Source organism: Typha latifolia, chromosome 10, assembly GCF_019914945.1.
Source record: "Typha latifolia isolate L0001 chromosome 10, TyphaL0001v2, whole genome shotgun sequence".
In the NCBI taxonomy this organism is placed as follows: Eukaryota; Viridiplantae; Streptophyta; class Magnoliopsida; order Poales; family Typhaceae; genus Typha; species Typha latifolia.
This window is the reverse complement of record NC_133095.1, coordinates 21,893-41,305: the sequence shown is the minus strand read 5'-3', so window position 1 is coordinate 41,305 and position 19,413 is coordinate 21,893. Positions and strand designations below refer to the sequence as shown.

General features: G+C 38.7%; 2 protein-coding genes across 2 annotated transcripts; both read right to left on the bottom strand.

Annotated features, from left to right (window-relative positions):
• Positions 1 to 768: 768 nt before the first annotated feature.
• On the bottom strand, positions 769 to 10,618 carry LOC140796596 (uncharacterized). Its single transcript, XM_073149659.1, has 12 exons — positions 9,215 to 10,618; positions 8,970 to 9,104; positions 8,716 to 8,860; positions 6,579 to 6,860; positions 5,262 to 5,526; positions 3,680 to 3,846; positions 3,481 to 3,588; positions 3,028 to 3,079; positions 2,822 to 2,931; positions 2,600 to 2,728; positions 2,309 to 2,398; positions 769 to 2,228 (listed from the first exon to the last, which is right to left on the bottom strand). Exons 1-12 carry the CDS (start codon positions 10,297 to 10,299, stop codon positions 1,704 to 1,706), a joined length of 3,093 nt encoding a protein of 1,030 aa, XP_073005760.1. The 5' UTR covers positions 10,300 to 10,618; the 3' UTR covers positions 769 to 1,703.
• A 5,010-nt stretch (positions 10,619 to 15,628) lies between these two features.
• On the bottom strand, positions 15,629 to 17,583 carry LOC140796410 (probable BOI-related E3 ubiquitin-protein ligase 2). The gene is made up of 4 exons (XM_073149449.1): positions 17,132 to 17,583; positions 16,955 to 17,031; positions 16,552 to 16,874; positions 15,629 to 16,455 (listed from the first exon to the last, which is right to left on the bottom strand). The coding sequence occupies exons 1-4, from the start codon at positions 17,185 to 17,187 to the stop codon at positions 15,913 to 15,915; spliced, it is 999 nt and encodes a 332-aa protein (XP_073005550.1). The 5' UTR covers positions 17,188 to 17,583; the 3' UTR covers positions 15,629 to 15,912.
• Between the last annotated feature and the right edge of the window lie 1,830 nt (positions 17,584 to 19,413).

The window sequence follows — 19,413 nt, the reverse complement described above, 5'->3', positions numbered from 1 at the left end:
TAAACGGTATCCAGATCCTAACCGGGTCTATCTTTAGTTATCAACTCGATCCAGTTCCATTCTGAGTTTTTAAATATTTATATTCATATCCGATATAATAGTATCATAGTCAATATAGGTATATCACTAGTGTAAAATACTACAAAAATAGTGACATAAAAGACTTTTATATTTAAATCTCCAATCTAATTTTAATATATATGTACTAATCGTCTATAAATTTCAGTAATTAAATCACAATTTCTTTTTGTAAATTTAGAGAACCAATATGACATGTTGGACATTAGATTTGTATTCATAATTATAATTAGTAGATAAGTAACTAAATTCGCTATTTGTTCACTATATGTCTCTGTATTCAACAACATTTGTTGGATGGCATAATAAAAGAAGAATACTCGGTGGCTTCAACAGTATAGTTACTTTCAAAAAATAAGAACTTCTAACATTGTAGATAGCTTAATCAAACATCATCAGTAACTAGAATGGTGAGATTTGGAAGGAAGTGTAAACATACTGGGTTTTGAACTGCAAAATTCGCTTAAATTTCAGGCATTATATGCAGATTTAAGTTCTCTGTTTTTTAAATTGTTTTTAAGAGCCACATCTCTCTTTAATAGTCGAGTAACATTTAAACATCCACCATGTCCCAGAGCTACCGTTAGTGCCACAACTAACAAGAGTGCACCATTCAGCATCAAGTTGCGATTTGAAACTGCATGGCAAAGGAAAAGTACGCAGCAGAGCTGATTCTTGATGCAACCTGGATTTTAATAGCCTCACAGTAACAAGAGGAAACGTAAAACACATCCCAATTGATAATTTCTGTCCACAGAATTACATAACCAGATATCAATGTGATTACAAGTGTTACAGTGCAATATAAAATACTAGAAATGGTCCCATAGAATCAGCAAAACCATAGTATACTAAGCTTATTGATTACCATTGACAGCCAAGGCCATCTCTTATTTGCTATCGTCAAAAACAAGAAATTGATCAAATTCTGTTCACTTCAAATTGTTCCAAAAATATGGGTTGATCTTGTATACTGTAGATTCTTGCCTTCAAGAGTATTTGCATAACTTTAGCAGAAAAAAGACAAACCTTCTTAAGCAGCATCTCACTTCCACTCAGTTGTGCTTCATTTGATTCTCTAGCTCCTCCATGACTCATAGATGCAAAAGATAATGCTTGATAATTATCATGCTCTTACTTACTCACTTGCATTTGGGTTCTTTCAATGTCAAGCTGAACTTTTGAGTTTCTCTATTAGGGTTTCATCAGCTTGATGACCTGTAAAACAAATAACTAAATTCACTTACTGGCTAACATATCTCACAGCGGCACCTCTGATGCCTAGATTTCCTTTTATAAGTAAAGGATGACATCAAGTGGGCTACCAATCTGCTGGTTTATCACCAGTAACCAACCGGATAACATGACCTGAAGACTAGGATAACCAGTTGCAAAATCTTGTCCATTCTTTTGACTGCCCATAACCAACTAGATAACCGGAGCTGAACAGTAGAAAAGACAGCCAGTTGTACAGTCATGTCTATTCTATGACAGCCCAGTCTCAACCTTGAATCGTATGATTCACAAACCCCACATTATTTCGAGAATGCTCAGAGCCTCATTTTCAATCAAAAGCTTTACAGAGTTGCCATTTTGTGTATCGAAATACCTGAATGCACTTACAATCAATTCTCAGATGAATCAACCTGGCTCCAGAGCATTTCTGCATAAATTTTCTCCTCTTCGTTCACTTCAGGAAAATAATCAGTCGTCCCAAAGATTTCCTCTTCATATGGTATATCCTTATTCATCTCTTTCAAAGGTACTGCTGCTAAAGAAAAGTCCCTTTGTGGGAGAGCTATGTCAGCCAAGGCCTCCCGCATGGCCTGTGCAGTCGCTGGCCTATCATTTTGTTGGTATTTTGGTGCAGGCATAACAAATGGCAGGGTGATGCTGTCAATATCTAATATCTTTCCACCAATTTCTTTTGCCACATCTGATGGGGGAACAATTATAATAATGCCAACCTCATAATTGCATATATGAAGTCTTGGTTCTAAAGCAGGGCTTCCAGCATCTCTAGACATATTTGATGAAGACGATGGTAAAACAATTTGTCCCCATGCAGCTGGGCTGAAGTTGTGCGACCCACAATATACCCAACCAAATGACTTGCTACCTACTTTGGACTGGAAGCGCCTCTGACCTACCTGTTGGAGAATAGATACATCAGACCAACATTAGAGTCTCCCAATGAAAAGATCATTCATCATCTTAGAAAGATGGGTACCTTGACATGCATTGGGTATCCTACTCTATCACATGGATTAGGAACAGCATCATGAAATATATCTGCCCTTCTCAATCTTTGCCATGTTTTCTTGTAAAAAGGAACAGATGAGTAGAGTAAGTCAGGTCTGCTTGTCAAAAGACTTAAAATTACCAACACTATGATACTGTTAATGAACAAGAAAAAAGGGACAACTTTCTAGTCAAATGAAAGATCATATAGCCCCCTTGTACGCCCTCACATGAGGATGGGACTGCAAAAACTAGCGTCCGTCAAGTTAAAACAGTTTACCTCTGAGAAGGAAAGCAAACGCCTTGATAGCTGGATCCCGTTAGCTCCACTTATCACTCTCTTGATGGTTGGGAATAAAAGCCTAATTGATGGAGTTCTTGATTCAAGATCAGCTGTCCAACAACCCCACTGAAAGAGGAACAGAAGAAATGAACTCTCAAATAAGATGATATCCAATTTAAGAAAGTAAGAAACTACTTGAGATATATTAATAAAACTTACCTCCGGATCAGATTCTTCAGAATCAGGGTATTGGGATAATCTTTTGCCAGCTGCTGCAGAGAAGGCAGCAAGAAACTGTGTATTCACCGAAGTTCCAATTGAGGAAGAACCTTTGAAAGAATCAGAGAAAGGGTTAAGACAACCAACACACAAGTAAAATTTAATTGAGCAAGAAATTTGCTACCTTGTGTAATCTAGTCTCTTACCATATACAAAATCTGTCTCTAATGATTCTGGCCACCTGTAGTGAGACAGCACCTAGATTAGGGAAAAATAAAACCATTATCAAAGCCTCAAAGGATTTGTTGGTCGATCATGTGCTGTGATAGCACTAATATGACTGATTGATTCTACCATCAAGACAAGCAAACCATATGTCAGTATGACACAAAAGGATGGAATTCTAGAAATGATCTCAAATAATGTTAGCAAAACAAAAAAATTTGTCCTAAATCTGACAAACTTCTTTATCTTATTCCCTCTTGTTACAAACAAAATTTTATTGCACCATCATTTTTACATCTTTGAATTGTTCACATGTCTTACATATTCCAGAATTTAAGATGTAGAAATCAAATAGTAATTAATAAATGTGTTCCATGAGCTAGTAGATAAAGAGACCTAAATCTTGCATAACATGCCAAGGGCAACACCAGTACCTCTTGTAAGCGCCAAAGACCAAGGCACCTCTTAATTGAAGCAAGAAGTGAGCATAAAGAAGCAAGATGTTCAGGGATCAATCTTGATATTTCAGAAAATTTTGGTCCCTGAATTGCACAATATGCAGATACGTAAGCATATGTTTTCATCTTTGTGGATGAGTGGCAGTTGACTTCTTGCAAGAATATATTTACATGCCTCAGACACAGAAAGTAACAGCTGCACTTTTGTATTGATTCCACCAAATGCAGCTGCAAGAGCTTCTTTAGGATAAATGAATGCAGAAAAGTTGAACAATCCCAAGTCACTGAGAGGGGATACCCACTTTGCGACCTCTTTAGGCAAGAAACCTAGTTGTATAGAATCTGCTTCAAAGTAGTAATAGTATTAATACTCAGAATATAAAGGTTGTAAAAGTAGTGACAGTTAGCTTCTTGAACACCACATATATATATATGCTCTTTAGCAAATGGAAGTAGCACAAGCATTGTATGACTCGAGTGTCTAGATCTCTTCCCTCATTCATGCCCCTGCTACACCTATCAATAATATCGTAAACCTCAAGAATCCCTCACAATTGGATAAATGGCCTTTCATTACAGGTAACTCAAAGCATATATGAATATTCCCCAATACCTAAATAATAGATATCCTGATAAATAGTGTTCCTTAAATCTATAAGCTTGTAAGTGGTTTTCTAACATATATAGGAATAGACTACAAAGTACAAACTTTTACCCTAAATCTTTAGAGCAAGATTTAAGTATTTAACATATTCACAGCAATTCTGTACACCTGCCAATCCATAAAGTCATCCAGAGGTGAAAAAGAACAGAACGCCTTCTATCTATGGATAAGTTACAACTTATCTATGCAGCCATAGATAATTTCTAATGAAGAGAAAATCAGTCAATGGACAAGTTAACTACAAACATTGAAAGATGGAAATATGGAAGTGGTGTAACATAAAAGGTGTTACATGCGAATTTCAGATTGTCAAAGTATATTGAGATATATCTGATAATAAGAGAAATAATAAGATAATTTTCTAGCTTGACTCTACAAGTTCAAGGCAATAGAAGCAAAAAGTAAACGATACACCATCCTTGCTGAAAATTTATCCAAATGGAAAACAAGAAAATTACACTTTTGAGGTGCCCACATTCAACTGGATAATACTGTGATGCTATCTATTGCAAAAGCAGACAAGGTTTTGCCAAAGACGAATGCTTTAGAAACATATAAACCCATTGTAATAATAATCCAACTGGTGGCCTTTTAGTATGCACAGCAAATCCTATATTTCATGTTTTCAGTAAAATCTTAACATTATAAAAACAAATTAGAGGTTATAAAACAATCTGAATACCTCCAGGAAAATGAACCAAAGGCAAAATATAAAAACAAATTAGAGGTTATAAAACAATCTGAATACCTCCAGGAGAAAATTCCACTAAATCAGACACAAGAACACTCAAAATGTATGCTTTTGAAGTATCCACTTGAATATCAAGTGGATAAAAAATCTATGTTACATGGCAAGATACAAGGTTTTGCAAAAGATCGGTTAGAACTTGGAAGCATACTGACCCATCTAATTAAGTTTTTGCATGATTTAAGCCATATCATGATGATCAAATTTCTGGATCATTAATATAAATGCGGAATCATATTGCTTCATATTTTCACTAATATCCAAACATTGTAAAAAATGCAGCAAAAGGAAGAAACACCAAAGCAATTAGAGAGTACATAGAAAAAAATTCCAAAGTGTGCATACCTCCAGCAGAAAATTCATCTAAATCTGCAACAAGAACACTCACAGCATTAGCATCTGCAGATATGTTTGTATTTCTTTTCAAGAGCACCTCTATTGTCCCATTTGCGTTCTCTTGGCATGTTCCGAGGAGTGAAGCCAGCATTTTCAATTGAGCACCATTTGAGTCACTTGAAATGCGAAAAAGATGGCTTAAACCTACTACTGATGCTTCAACAGAACCAAGAAATTTCTCAGAACCAGAATACAAACGCAAAATCTGCTTAACCTGTATATAACAATTACTATCAATCAAAAATATATGATAACCACATCTCCATAAACAATTGATTGCCCCAAAAGTCCACCCCATACTCACAAAGCATGGGCTCAGCATATATTATAGATTGTAGAATCTTAGGCTTTGTTTGCTTTGAATTAGGGACCCCCACTGAACTAGTTTAGAGATCCCTAAACTGGTTCAGTAACTAAATATTTTTTATCTTTTTCATATCTAATCAAGTTTACTGTAGAAAAAATCAAGACTAAGAAATGAGATATCTAATCAAGTTTACTTTCTAAAAAAATCAAAACTGAAAAATGAGACTAACTAATCAAGTTCAAGCTTAACCTCAAACCAAACAAGGCCTTACAAAACAATTTCTTACAATTTTACAAATAGCACTTGGTCCTATAACAGCAACACTTAGTTCTGTACTAAATGTACACAGATGGAATAGGATTCCAATTTCTTAAGACTATACCATTAATAAGAGAGCATACTAACCACAAAAATGTAGCATATGGCTGACGCAGCATATACCATAATAGAAGACTTTTCAAAAGAAATTCCAAATGATATATTACAGTCAAAAAAAGGAAAAGGAAAGAGAGCACTAGAAGTACGAGCATCAAGATAAATATATAGCACAAAATGCATAGCGTATCGCTTATAGTTTTCTTGTAGAGTGTGTTACAATATACAACCATGCCATGTGCTTGGCAAGTTTGAAAAAATATCCAACCTCAGAATGCCATGAAATAGACATCTTAAATTCCAAAATGACAAAAATAAGAGTTAAGTATTCTGAATAGATGACAACTTCTTTAACAGTTTTATCTTGTTTTTGCAGCACAAAAGAATGCCCTACAAGTGTTCATTAACTCCGCATGATTATAAAGATTGGATAGCTCTGTCTATGTATACACTTCTAACTAATCTACATTGTGTTTTGGTCTTTTCTCAATCTAAACATAGAACAAATTCTGATTGTATACCATGCATTCAATGGGATTGCACTTTATTACAAGTGTATTACTCAATATGCTAGAACTACTTACTGATAGAACATAATTAGCCCACAAAGGAGATGGACTCTTAGCATGAATTCCAGGTACTGAAGCAACCAGTTGTCCAGCAGCCCCAGCAAAGTCAAACTTAGTCAACTCTTTAATCCAGTCTGCTTGGCTGGGTACATCAGTAATAAGAGATGCCATAATCCCAGCTAGTTGAGCAGCAAAGTCAGATTTTGAGTCCTCAATTGAGCCAAAAAGAACTGAATAATCTGGAGCTGTTCTGCAAGGGAAATCTTGCCACCAAACTGTATTTGTTATGTGGTCCCACTGCGAAATGTAGCTTATTTCAAAGTAAGTAGGAAATGCAAAGTAGAACAAACATGTACCTTTAGAACGGATAAGTATGACACATTCCAAAGCAGGATAAATACTGTGAACAGATGCACGATATAATCATGGAATCACAAAAATTATACTAGGAAATTCAAGATCAGAATAAGTTGCTGTAATTTAGATAAAGTTGAATATAATATTATTTGGAAACTTCATAAAGTAATCGAAGTAGTTTATGAAGAGATTTAATAGAAAATTCAAGCTAAGCCCAAATGAAAACAGTTAGGCACTTAGGCAGCACCCTGCAATAAAAATTATTAAGCAACTAATTACACCCACTCCGCCTGCTCGGCCGCACCCATGCAACATGCGAAATAAAAGAGAAAAAAAAAACACTTTTGACAGAGAAATGGCTGCATCAACTTCCACTTATTTGACTTTTCAATTATCATGATAACATATCATTTTCACATCATAACAATCTTGAATGAGAGCCTCCTTGAGAAATTGAAGCAAAAAAACATGTATATTCATATTGTAAATTTGTAATACTACCGAAGACTATACACTTGATATAAGACAAGCAAGACTCTAAAACGAAAACAAAGTGGGACATGAAGGATCGCATCACATAATGGGCAGGTGGGACCTATTATCTATTGGAATAATACTGACTTGCCTAGACCTAAATGGATAGCATCACTCTCTAAAGGTATGGAGTCAAAGAGATGTGGATGGATAGTATCAGAATGAGATTAACTAATTGAGCCCTAGCAAAATGTGATTTATATATATCAAACTTATTCGCCCGCACTGATTGGCATGACTATGCAACCTCCTTAAGATAATCAACTGTAAAAGAGCTAGAAATGATGATTCACATAACCAAGGCAGGGCTTTAGGCAAAGCCAGCCCATTAAGAAGGGATTACTTTGTAATAAGCTCGAGCACTGCTAAGAGAATAGAAAACGATCCAAGAGATGGACAGACTGAACATAAAGATACAAAATGGACTTGTAGCATGTCTCACCTTTACATGTCACTAGGGGTGAAAACAGGTCGGATTAACTCCGACCCGACCCGCTATCCGACCCGATTCGGATAAAAAATTTCTATCCGATTCGGATACGGATGGAATTTTTGAAAAAATTTCGAATACGGATTCAGATACGGGTCGGATATACTTTTCGGATTCGGACACGGATATCGGATATCCGTTTACCCGCATATTTTTTTAAATGATTTACAATTTTTAGTTTGCTTATTTAAATAGTAAACATTAATATTGTTACTAATAATACGTTATATATTATATATAGAGATTATTCTCTAATTTTATAAATTTGACATACAAAAAAATTATTTGTTGTAAAACTATTAATAATTTTGTGTTAATTATATCTAAATAAAATACTATAATTATTTTAAATTGAATTAATATCCGTTTAAAATCCGATCCTCTATTCGAAAATTATCCGTGTCCGTTTAGTTAAGATATGATTTTAAATTTTGCTATCCGTCCAATATCCGTATCCGGACTAAAAATATGGATCCGGATATGGGTTGAGCACTATCCGATCCGTTTTCACCCCTACATGTCACACATTATATAGTAGAAAGAAACACTAATCTGCAACAGAGTTAAATCAAAAATAGTAACAAGAATAGTAGAGCACTTTCCTCCAAGCCCACTAGAAGGACCAACAAGGAAGTCAATGCATATTTACCAACGAAAACAAAATGAGAGAAAGTTGATTCAGATGGTATTATAAAAAAGTAATAACATCTTACAAATACAAAGAGAACACGAGTCAGTCCACATAATCATGATATGGTATCAAGTGGTCACCTGCTTTGGAACTAGATTGGCAGAAGTTATAACAACACGAACACTATCCTCCCTTTGCAAGAAAAAAAATTTTGGATGATGGCAAGCAACACCTTGCTTGTTGCGGTCTTTCCCAAAGGCTATTACGTCAGGAAATGGAGGGTATCTTCAAAATAAAATCATATATATGTCAAAAATTATGGCTGTAGAAAGATGTCGATTGTTATTTTCTAGATTCTGCATGTCTAAGAAAAAACTTAGTAAGGTCTACGTACACCAACAATAAGTTCGGATAACTTAAATATGGTATTAATGTTCTGCTTTCACGGTTAGCACTCCAACATCTTTCACTGCTATGACATGCAATTGTCACTGGCAGACGGTTTGGGATCTTACAAGAGGAGAGAAACCTGAAAGACATGACAGTACGAAAAATCTAATCATGGTGAGCAATTTGGAGTCAATTACATGGTGAGGTGAGTGATAACGTCAACAATCAGATATGAGGACGTGGACATACCATGAAGCATCACAAGTAAATGTTGCAATAAAAATCCGCAGAAGACTTCCTACAGGATGGAGAAGCTGTGGCAACGTAACTCCTGTGCATTGGTCTGCTGCGCCAGGGCCAATACCTTTAAGGCGATTTAGAAAGAATGTCTTACCATCTGAATAACAATCAACAGCCGCATCCTCATTGGGACATGTGTGGCGACTAATTTTCTCACTTCCTACTGCTGAGTGGATACGTGGGTTTATATATCCGCTACTCACAACAAGATTTTGTTTGCATCCATGCGAACAGGTCTCCTCACATCCATCATTTGTGTGGCTGTTGTCCAAATTGGAGCATTCTTTTGCATCTGAAACTACATTACTTGCGGCCTGATGCTCCTTGGCATTCGCATCAATGTTAGCACATTTGGTCCCATTAACCAAATGGAATGAATTCCTCAAATAGGAAACTGGATCCGAACACCCTAATATGTTTCTCAATTGTCCCAAAAGTAGCTCTGCCCTCGGGACAACATCATCGAACCCTAACTTGGCCTCTGGAAATAACAAATCACCTGTATCAAACCTTCTATATTCACTTGACAAAAGAATCCTCTCGACAGTAAAGCCATACTTCGCTCCTCTGCATCCAATTCCTAATCCATTCCCACAACCAAATAATACCTCGTCCCCCACCTTGAGTTCCGCGACAATGGTTCTCCGGAGCCTACGACCGTTGACGATGACTCCATTCAAAGAAACCCTAGGGCTAGACCCTAAGCATACAGCCGACCGAAACCGCTGCCTGATATCTTCAGTATCACAACTTTGAGAAGGAAAGAAGCCATCAAGCAATCTAAGCCTGTGATCGGAGCCATCGAGGAAGATCTGGCAGTGGCGCCTGCTGACGCAGCTGCCGCCGAGAACGATCTCACAGCGTCGTCGATTCCGGCCGATGGTGTAGAGCCGATCCGATCTAAGGACGACTATCCTGCGAGATCGATCTGTGCCGCCGTCGAGGAGCCGGAGGTGGAAGAAACCCAATTTCTTATTACAGACTGGAAGTCTAGGATGATTCTCGGAAGGAGAAGGGCCTGCGTGGTGTTCCATCCGTTTAAAAAAAAAAAAAAAAATCAAATCAAATCAAATCAAATGGAAGAAGAAGAAGAAGAAAGTGAATCTAAAAACAAGGCGGGCGCTAGGCAAATCTCTAACATCCAATCGAGCAATACTAAACCCTAATTCCCGCCATTCTCCAGGGAGCGAAAAACAAATTTCTTTTGATTTTGTTCCTCCGGTCCAAAACTTGGGGCTGAACTTTAAGCAGGCCGAAATCTGGCCCAAATACATGGCCCGTAAGGCAGACGTCAGGAGGAACGCAATTGCCAATGGACATGCATCGTGATATAAAAAGAGCATCATTTAGATTGCAGAGCAGGCAGGCGGCAGGCCCTACGTAAGGTAGCTCTCCGACTCCATTTCCTCTCCTCTAGTCCTGTTTCAAATCGACGGATTCAATCAATTCAAAGCCCTTCCACCAACTTTTCTGCTATCATTCTCATTTTGGGCTGCAGTACTGCATGCATCTATGGACCATTTTGGAGCGACTTACCATTAAATGACACATCATCGATATATATATATATATATATATATATATATATATATATGCATATGTATGTACGACTGTATGTATGTGGTCCTCATCACTGTACATGAAGCCATAGCACTTTGTCACCCACACACCTCATTTATTGCATGCCATTAATCTTAGCATAACATGCATGCGATCGATGGCTTGGGGAATGGGGGCCCAGGTAAAATTAGGAAGCCCCTCACAACTTGCACACTGTTCCTGTTGGCTTGCATGCATGTATGAATGAGATCGTAAAGCATTAAGTATCATCTACTGTAGGTCGTAAAATTTTCATTTTATAAGTTCCTATCGTGGGCCAGAGACGTGGGGTCATGATAAGAAAGAAAGAAGACATGGAGCAGCTAGGTAGCCATTAAAGATTTTGGTCGCTCTATCTGGGCGCTTGAAGACAGCGCGTGTTTAATTTGTGGTTGCATGATTGTTCATGAATCATGAAGGAACGAGGACAGTTCATTTGTGTACATCCATCCTCCTGCCCTCCTTTCTCAATAGGACAACGAATAATGCAACTAGTTACATATATACATATAGCATGTGAGCACAATTAATAGCATTAAAATTTACTGCTTTCACTTGCCTCTCTGCAGAAACTTTTTATTAATTTTATGGGTGTAAATTCGCTGCTGCAATTAATTGGCTTCAAGGAAGAAAACATGTGCACAGTTTTGGATGTTTGGGACAGATGGGTAAGAGTTGAGTTGAGGGTCTTGTAGTGACTCCAACGCAGATCGAGACCATCTTACAAATTCCAATGCACCAGTTCAGTAATTAATATATGCCTTCATATATATATATATATATATTATTTGACCCTAAAAAACCCCACTTGGGTTCAGGAACACCACCAACCAACCCAAAGTACGTAGCTGTTGGAGGTGGTGACTGGCATCTTTTAATTGCTGCAAGATATCTCAAAGTGGGGGTACCTTGAAAGCTGAAACCTTGCTACCTCTTTGAGTGTCCTTTTCTTTTTTTTTCCTCTTTCTCTCAAATCTTTTACTTTATATATATATATATATATATATATATATATATATATATATATATATATATATATATATATATATCTTTTCACATCCTCCTTACTTTAGTTAATAAGACTAGTGGATTCTTTTCTTCGGAATCTGGATTGGGTCAGATCTTAAAATGGATCAACATATAGTTTACAGGGGCAAAAAAATTATACATGTAAATGCCACCCCATGTGAGCAAACAGCAAGATTGCAGAGGGCATTATTCTATGAATGCGACCGAGACTTTAGATAAATGCTCGATGCTTTATTCTTAAATTCTCTAATCTATCTTAATTATCTGCTGTAACATAATTTTGGTATGAAGAATCTCATACTGTAATTTATGTTGCACGATTCCAATGAACTAATGAAATGATTTTTTGTTTTAAAGCGAGAACATGGGGTTAATTTGGCATATCTTTACTTGACTTTGATTAGATATCTGGTATATACATATTGAAAAAAGAAGTTTGATGAAAGAAATTTTAACGTTAGCTACATTGTCATGCTTATATATCTAACTCCATCCATCATTTTAAGTGGTGGGGTTAGCTATCTTATCTTATCTTATCAGATGAGGAGATTTTAATGTGATTTACTATATTTTTAGGAGATGTACCCAATGAACGGCTAGATCCATGGTCCGTCTACTCCTCTGCAAGAGCCAAAAGGCCTCTGTATCTATGGCCTAGCTTGGAAGGGATTAAAATTTAAAAGAAGGGCAATTTCCCTTGCATATATATATATAGGGCCGTATCCTCTGAACTTTGAACCCAACCAACTAAAGAAAAGGCTCGAGTCAGGGCTTTTTGGATTTCTCTCCCTGTCAAATCTGTAAGTTTAAAAATAGGGTGGTGTTTAGTAATGAGCATAAAATCTTGATCAAATTTGCTTACGCCTAATACCCATGACTAATGAATATATAGAATATCGTTTTGTTGTGCTAATGGAAAGTGAATGCGGACGGCTTCTTTAAGAGTAATGAGGTTAATAAAGGAGCGAGCTTTGTTGTTTGATAAACTAATAGTGCTCCAATCTTTACAGAGACGGGCTATGGATGGTACAGATTAATGTAATGGGAAGTTATTGTAGTTAGAACAGCGTTATTGTTTCTTACATACAAAGAAATATCAAATATCATTATGAAGCTAACTCTGGTCAATTATCTAATAATGCCTCTAAACTAGCTTGGCATGTGGAGACGATCGCGGAAGATATCAAAATTTTGACTTGCTATTATTAAAAACATATAGTTTGTCACGTTTTTAGAAAAACTAAACGTGTTGCCAATTGGCTTAGCAAATCAAAGTAAAATTATAAAATTATAATTATACTTGAGATAAAATATATATATATATATATATATATATATATATATATTTTTAATCATCTATCGTTTTTAGCCTCCAACTCTCACAAAAAATTTTGTAACTGTAAAAGTAAATTTATAAAATCTTTTTCAATCAAATTTGTTTGGATGGGGGCCAATATCCCACATCACAGTACAAGTAAACCTCACAGCCTTAGCCTTTGGGAGCAGTACTGGAAAAGTGGTGGTTTCCTTTTATAAAAGAAGTATTACTATTTACTATATATTTTTTAATAACTATTACTATTTTGCCTCTGTTTAATTATTGTAGTAGACATGAAGGTTGTGAGATTCTAGGAGGACAACTTTTGGTGGCACTACCAACCAGTTTCATTCACTCCACTGGGTGGTGTGGAGCAGCTATCTACTAGGCAATAAAGAAGCAGACTCTGTGACCTAAACAAGCAAGCCTGCCTTTCATGTGACGAGAAAAAGAAACCTAAACCTAAGAAAAAGCTACTAAAAGGTTTAAAGTAGCTAGGCCAAGTCAACTGATATGTATCTATATATATATATATATCCATGTTCAAACACTTAACCTCTGCCAAACATGGACCCCACCATCCATAATTCCTTGATTCCCCACCACTCACAGCAATATATATATATATATATATCGCATTTGTGAGCTAACTTTAATTTACTATTCTCCAGTCCATCAAATGTTTGTTGAACAAAACAACAAGAGATCTAAAATGAAAAGAGGAAGCACCGAAGCATGCAATATATCCATGCATCCTCACAAAATCTCGTTATATATTTATATATATATATATATATATATATATAGTTTTTTCATGCATGGACCACAATTGCGAGGGACAGGCAGATGAGGACGATGGCATGCCGAGCAGATGAAAAGTGAGGTACGTGGGCATCTGATGCCATTAATTTTCCTTAAGTTTGCTCCTGCAAAGACAAAGTCATGAGTTGGAGAAAAAGATGGATGACAAAGATAAAAGCAGCTTCTTACTCCTGCTACTACTACTACTAGTGCTCACCCATGTGAAGTTGGAAAGATATTAATAGCTAGCGGCTATTTCAATGGATCCATGATGATGATGATGATGATGCATATATATCCACACCTTTTGATTTGATTGCCGAGTGGTACAAATTAATTAATGTACGAGTACTCTATAATAATGCAAAGAACAATTCAGAGTAGTACGTACGTATCATAATGTGCAACATATGGTTGCATCGTCATGTCACATGAAAACTATAGTGGCGAGAGGGTTGATGATAGGCATGCAGTAAGTATGCAAAGCAAACAGCACAAAGCAATAGAGCGACCAACATGTACATTTTTATTATATATATATATATAATGTGCAAAGCACAAAGGAGGTATGATTCATTTCTCCATCTTGGCAACTAGCCACCTAAGGGTATAGATAAAATAAAAGTTATGCCGATTTGGTGGTCCCAAAACGAGATTGTGATATATGAGGCATGCCGGTGCCGGACTGGATACTGCAGTAAGCAATAGACAGCCTTTTGTCTTGTTGTTGAACTGGAGAGATGATAACTATTAAACTGACAGCTCTGGCGAATCCTTTTGTTTGCAATTATAGCTACTACCTTGAGTTGAGCTATGGGAAGTGTAAATGATAATTAATAAAAGAAAAAAGATAAAAGGAGTCGTGAGTCGTTCTCTTTTGTGACCACTCAGTTATTGTAAAAACTAAAAAAAGCCAGTGGCGGTGGTGGTGCCTGCATGCTTCCTCTCTACCTTCCATTCAATTTCTTCCCAATCCTCTCTGTCATCAATTGACCAATATCTCTTCGCTTCGGCCTTCCGACAAATCCCAATTCAAAGATACGATCACAAATGAAAAGAAAAGTACGCCATCAATTTTGGTGGCGGTGGGAATGGTCGTATCAATATTTTCGTTTCGGTTCAAATCTTGTTGAAATTTAATAGTGTTCATAATAAAAATAAAATAACAATTGGTCGAACTCACGAGATTTTGGATGTACATAAATCTCCCCCTATAATATATCACAATAATAATAAAGTATAATATCACAAATGTGATGTGAATGCAAGATTGATTCAAACGGATAAGGGGCACACAATTTAAGAAAAAAGAAAATTGCAATGTAAACAGGTCAATATCCACGTCTTCCTACGAATCCATTAACACTTAAATATATTTAATAGCAACCTGGGCAACCTTCTGTTTAATTAAAGAGACGAATGAGTACGCAACTCCCCTTTCCGAGGGTTGAGATCGACCACTACTGCCCGATTGACATGAACCTTGCCAAAGAATCACGCCACTATTAATTAACACATCAAACTACTCCGACGCGAACCCCCTAGAGAAATGTTTTGGAAATAGCCGAATAAAAATGTGAGAACCCAATTGAAGCGTAGTTGACAAAGAAAGAAGATAAGAATTAAACAACGTCTATATACATTAATCAAAGAACGTGGAAACAAATCGTCGCGCGAAAAAAAAAAAGAAAAAAAGAAAAAGAAAGACCCTATCCACAGGGAGTAGCAGCAACCCGTGAAACTAACTACCATCCATGATCATCCATCAACCCCCCCCAAAACAAAAACTAGCCCACAAATAGAGCAGCATCAATATGTGCCAAAACGAGAGCTAACACGTTACCGGCCATGCCACCGGTTGACCTCCCCGCCCGCCGGGAAAAACAGGCAACAAAAAAATTCAAGCCATAAAGATCTGGAGGCAGGCGTTCTTCGTGGAACAGCATACGGGACACGTGTCGACCTTGGATTCGCACTCCTTGCAGAGGCAGAGATGCCTGCAGGGGAGCAGCAGAACGGATACGTCCCTCTGGCGGCACACCTTACACGCCCTCCGGCTTCTCATTTCATCGTCCTCCTTGGATCCCAGTTCAAAGCAGCACGACTCGGCGTCGTCGGCGGCGCCGGCATCGCTGTCGCCGAAACCCTCGGGGTGATTCGCGCGTGCGCCGGAGTCCGCGTTGTTCTGGAGGAGGAGCTGCTCGAGCGTGGCGCGGAGACTGGTGGCGATGGCCTCGTTGTTCTTGGCCACGTTGAACCAGATCTGATTCTCGGCGGTCATCTGCTTCACTTTCTCCTCCAGTTCAATATTTTTCCTCCTGGCGATCTCCAGCTCCGCCTCCTTCTCCCTCAACCTCTTCACCGTACCCTGCTCCACCGCTGTCAATAAAGCCTCGCAGTGCCGCTTCCTCGCCTCCGCCAGTCCCGATCGCAGCCGCTCGTTCTGTAATCAAGAGTCGAACAACATCATTGTTGAGAAGCCCGAATCTCAGGAGCAAGCAGGGAATAATATATCGTATCGTTAGAATGTTGGAAGTACCTGGAGGCGGACGAGTGCGTCGACCTCGAAGTTTTGGTGGTAGAGATTGGAGAGGAGGCCCTGGGCGAGGGAGGAAGCGACAGGTGTCCTTCCGCTGGTGGATGTACCGGCGGATGCAAGAAGCCTGCTCTGGTGGTTGCAGTTTTTGTAAGCGGCAGCCTCCGCGGCCGTAGCGATCGGGATTTGGATCGGGAGAGGAGTCATGGTGCTTTGTTGCTCTCTAGCGCGCTTCCTGGAGCTAGAGGTGGCATTGCAGGTGAGCTCGCTCTGAGGATTGCTCAACGCCGTCGTCCCGCCGCCGTTGCCGTTGCCGTTGTTATTGACTGCATCGAGCAATCGAAACCGTTGATGAGCGAAACGGACGATGTCTATGCAAGCAAGCAAATAGGCGATGATGACTAACCGAGATGGGCGTAGGCGTTGATGAAATTGCGGTCTTGTAGCACCTGGATGTCTTCCATCACATTGTTCCGAGGAGCCCTGCCATTTTAGAACGGCGAGAGATTTTATTAGATGTTAATTCCTTTCCTGGCATAAGGAGAGAGAGAGAAAAAATACGAGATCTCTTATTAGATATTACCTGGTGCGGTAGTCGGGGGAGAAGGCGTTCGCCGGATACTGGGCTTGCACGGCCATTGATTACTACTTATTACTTTGTTAGAGAGCGGGAAAGGGGGAGGAGGAGGAGGAGATTGCGAAATAGCGTATGGTAGCGATGGGGTGGTTGTATTTATATAGAGAGGTGGACACGTACGCCAAGAGAGACCATCTTATATATATATATAATAAATAAATAAAAAAGTGGTGGTGGGGGGGGCACTGCAAATGAAAACAAAATAGATGACGAGGGAGAGAGGGAGGGAAGGAGAGGAGGTTAGGAAAAGGAAGGGAACTTGGTTCCGCTAATTCATACTTATCCACCTTGGTCTTGGACTTGATTACTTAACAAAGAAATCTTGGCGGAGAAATAACCGACCCGTTTCGTATCTTGGCCTTGTTGCCGTTCATAGAGACTTTCCTTTGCGTTGGTACAAAGATTGGGATGGCGGGGCCGACCAGGATTAAGTAAGAAAGACTGGGTGGAAGCGATGGTGTAGATGGGAGAGTCTAGAGATTTGCAACTGACCGTCAAACCAACAACAGCTCACCGCGCACCAATAATTGAAGTTAGATAGATTTCTTTGGTTGGTTTTAAATATGCACACCACAATCTTTCTTACAAATAAGAAGATAGCAGGGAAGGAAAGTAAATAAACCCAATTCTCTTCCCATGGATTTTGGTTGACAATACAATATCTCTATATTCGGACTGATTGATTGATTTAGAGAACCTAATTTTCGTGTATGTATTGCGGGTTGGACCACATCCGACGCATTGAATGCAACGCGAATAACGTGATGAGAGTATAAATAAATTAAATAAATGGAGGAGGAGGAAGGATGAAGGAGGGGGAGGCGGTGGAGACGTAATTACATGCGACATACATGAATTAATTACAATATGCGCTAAAATTCGTGGGTTGCGGTGGAGAAGGCGGGATTGAAGTGGTTGTTGTATTTGTGTGATCGGATGGCCCCGCCCCGCATTGGGAAACCCCAACCTAAACCCGCAAAGGTACAGGAGTACATGGGGGAGGAGGGGGGGGCACGGTGCACAGTGCACAGGGCACAGGGCACAAGGCACAAGGCACAAGGAACAGGGCAGTCAGGCATACACCCCTTTCCTTGCCGTAGTGAGTTGGCACGGTCTTCTGGACCCCACTCCATTTTCCACAACGGTAGGTTCCTGGCCCCCGCCATAGACGACGTGGTAGGGGAAGAAGGCCAACCTTTGTTGGGTCCCATGTATACTGCCAAGCATCTCGGCAACTGTGACCACTAAGATCTCTCTTTTTTTTTTTTTTATCTCTCTCTCTCTCTCTCTCTCTCTCTCTCTCTCTCTCTCTCTCTAATTGTTATTGTTATTGCATATAACACCATTTCAATCTCGGAACCCATAAATTGGTTAAAGAAGAGGGTGTTATATGTAAATACGGTTTGTTTGTTTGTTTGTTTGTTGGAGAGCTTTAAACACATGAACGCTGGGGGGAAAGGGTGGGTTATAGGCCCTATAGAGGAGGGACAGGTGTGGTGTCGGAACAATTACAGCCAACGGCTTCTGACGACAGTGTCCTCCTACCTCTACTGCCTTTCTTTTTTTTCTAATTTCCAACGCTTTGTACAAATTAATAAATCTCTTCTTCACTTTTTTCTCTCTAATTAATAAATAAATAATTAAGTAAAATTATAAGTGGAGCCCATCCTCATCCCCTTATTATGGTTGTGGTGGCTTCTTTTACGAATGTCCGTACCTCACTCACTGCTACTTTTATGAAAGGAACTCACAGGGAGAAGGGTACGTTCTACAGTCCTCACCTCTGCTATTACCTTTCCCTTCTTTTTATTTCCTTTATCTCTTATCTTTATTTATTTATACATAAAATATTATTCCCTCCACTGCGTACTTCTCTCCCTCCGCTGCCGATGATGATGTACCATATTGGAGGAATAAAATAGTAATAGTTAGATATATAAATGAAAAAGATATAGGGAAAGCGCAGTAGTACATATGGCAGACAAATAACTGAAGAGTAATAAGAAGGGTGATTGCGAACCAAATTAAAAGTGGCTTTTTGGAGAGTGCACCCCAAAACCCTCCTCATTAAGGCTTAAGCTACTACTACTGGTTGGCTGCGTTTGGGTCAAACGAGGAAAGCCACCACTAGCTAGTATAGAGCTACTCGATTCTCCTATCTCCAACGTAACCCCCACCCTATGCCTATGCCTTTACCCCTTAGCCCTTAGCCCTTAGCCGTAGCATTC

Coding starts and splice junctions, on each gene's coding strand:
- LOC140796410 (XM_073149449.1), bottom strand. CDS start 17,187: ATGGCCGTGCAAGCCCAGTATCCGGCGAACGCCTTCTCCCCCGACTAC. Junction 17,032..17,131: donor TCCCCCGACTACCGCACCAG/GTAATATCTAAT, acceptor CTAAAATGGCAG/GGCTCCTCGGAACAATGTGA. Junction 16,456..16,551: donor ACGCACTCGTCCGCCTCCAG/GTACTTCCAACA, acceptor TCTTGATTACAG/AACGAGCGGCTGCGATCGGG.
- LOC140796596 (XM_073149659.1), bottom strand. CDS start 10,299: ATGGAACACCACGCAGGCCCTTCTCCTTCCGAGAATCATCCTAGACTT. Junction 3,080..3,480: donor GTCTTTGGCGCTTACAAGAG/GTACTGGTGTTG, acceptor TCCCTAATCTAG/GTGCTGTCTCACTACAGGTG. Junction 2,399..2,599: donor GTTTGCTTTCCTTCTCAGAG/GTAAACTGTTTT, acceptor CCTTTTTACAAG/AAAACATGGCAAAGATTGAG.